Source organism: Macaca fascicularis, chromosome 14 (genome assembly GCF_037993035.2).
Source record: "Macaca fascicularis isolate 582-1 chromosome 14, T2T-MFA8v1.1".
Lineage (NCBI taxonomy): Eukaryota > Metazoa > Chordata > Mammalia > Primates > Cercopithecidae > Macaca > Macaca fascicularis.
In genome coordinates this window covers 117,532,443-117,534,393 of record NC_088388.1, presented here as the reverse complement: position 1 = coordinate 117,534,393, position 1,951 = coordinate 117,532,443, and the positions used below count along the sequence as shown (strand labels likewise).

At 56.2% G+C, this 1,951-nt stretch overlaps 1 protein-coding gene across 50 annotated transcripts in view; it reads right to left on the bottom strand.

Annotated features, from left to right (window-relative positions):
* Nucleotides 1-274: 274 nt before the first annotated feature.
* The window catches only part of PHLDB1 (pleckstrin homology like domain family B member 1), a 52,435-nt gene continuing 50,758 nt past the window's right edge, over nt 275-1,951 (bottom strand). For all 50 annotated transcript variants that reach the window (XR_012423760.1, XR_012423758.1, XR_012423759.1 and 47 more), the window contains one exon: nt 275-1,616. Coding sequence is in view for 47 of the 50 variants with exons in the window: in XM_074015378.1 (XP_073871479.1) it covers nt 1,476-1,616 (141 nt within the window). In the remaining 3 variants the exon portion in view is untranslated. The remainder of the gene's footprint in view (nt 1,617-1,951) is intronic.

Genomic DNA, 1,951 nt, shown 5'->3' with positions numbered 1-1,951 from the left:
CTCCTGTCCCATTAAACCTCTGCGCCAGCTCCTGTCCCATTAAACCTCTGCACCAGTTCCCATCTTCCCCTGCCTCTTCATGCCCTCCTACCTCCCAGCCTGTCCTCAGAGTGAAGTGGGGGGCAGGTTCATGACCTGGAGGTCATGGGTTAGGGCCTAGCTCCCTCCTGGAACCTTGAACAGGGTGGAAATCCTGCTCTAGGGGGAAGACCTATCCCTCCTACCCCAAGTGCCCCAGTGCCAAGTCCCACACCTCCGGCCTTCCACTCACTTCCGTAGTCCAAAGGCTTTATTGTTCTGCTGAAATGCTTACAAATACTGAAAACCCCCAGCCTGGGCCCACGCAACCAAGGGCTTAATGCTGGGAAGGAGAGAAGGGGAGGTGGGCTTTGTGTTAAGGCGTGAAGGGCGAGGCCGGACAGCTGGAGGCCTGGTCCTCCACTCTCCATTTCCATCGCCCTTCGGAGGCTGAAGGAAGGGCAGTGGCACCACAGGGCCCTTCCCCTCTGCTGCATCATCTCCTGCTCAGGCTTTCCCTCTAGGAGCATCGGAGGAATCCTCTTTCCCTGTCGGAAACTCGACCCTGTACAGAACTCAACTATAACCTTTCTAGCTTCCCCTCCCAACCGCATTGCTCCTCCTCTGTTCCCTAGATCCCCCGGCTTCATCCCTTCTGGCTCTAAGCAAGGCACCAGTGGAAGGGAGAGGGCTGGACTGGGGGGCTGGCAGGCTGTGCATAAGGGCTGAAGACACAGGCATGGGGCAGGGAAGAGGTGTTCAGTCCCTTTCCCCCAGCATGAGATGCCCAGGGGCCTGGGCTGGAGAGATGATGGCACGTACCCTCAGATGGCCCATAGCTGAAGCAGTGGGCTGGGCCACAGAGCTGCAGCAATTAGTATGTAACCATGGCAATGAAGCAGTCGCTATGGTAACCATGGTGATGGGTCTGCAACTAGGGGATGGAGCTGGGACCTCAAGGATGACACTTGAGATCTCTGGCCCTTGAGCAAGGTGATACAAAGGATATGGGAAAGGAGAACAATGGGGCAGAGTGGGGTTTGAGAAGTGGGAAGTGGGCTGCCTGAGCTATTACCCCACTCTGGATGTGGTTCTGCTCAGCCCCCAAAGCCCCTGGCAAAGGGGTCTGAGGCAGGAGGGGATCTTTGGCAGCTTATGGTACCATAATTTGTCTTTTAGAAAAGAGAAAACAGGCTGGGGAGAGCAGGTGTCAGGTCGGAGCTGAGGCCCTCTCTGTAACAGCTCCTCAGCCCTGGCTGGGCCCGGGGCAGGACCCTAAAGGGTTACTGCAAGTTCTGGGCTCCCAGGAGGCAGCAAAGCCACCTCCACTTTTCTTCTTCTGGCTGGTTCTTCAGGAGGCCAGAGCCCAGAAACTCACAGGACCAAGCTCTTTACAGAATATTAAAGTCTTCTTATACAAAAGCCTCAGTTGTGCTCTGCCAGGAGGCCCACAGCAGTTAGTTCATGAACTGAGTGTAGCCCTCAGCCCCTGTGACGATGACATCCATCCAGATGCGCATGGCCTCTGCAGATGGGGCCACCATGTAGTACAGCCGGTCATGGGTCTTCACGCAGAATGTGAGGGCTGGGTTTGGGCTCTGCCAAGGGAAGAGAGGAAGGTCTAAGATGGGGCTCACCCATGCCCAGGAATAGTCTCACCTGCCTCCCTATCTGCCTTTTCCCCTCCCAGCCCCCAGAAAGCCCTGGAGCTTAGGACTGAGTCCTAAATAGGCCCAGAGCCTAGTCCCCACCAGTCCATGTGAGCCCCAGGCTGAAATGTTCCCTTCTCACACCACAGCAGTCCTGGGCTCTCTAAACTCCCTGGACCCTGACAGAGCTATACCCTGACAAGGGGGGCTCTGGTCTTTGACACCCCAAGTTCAAAAGTGAGTATCAAGAGGATCAGACACAAAGGGCTATTCCAGTGAGGACC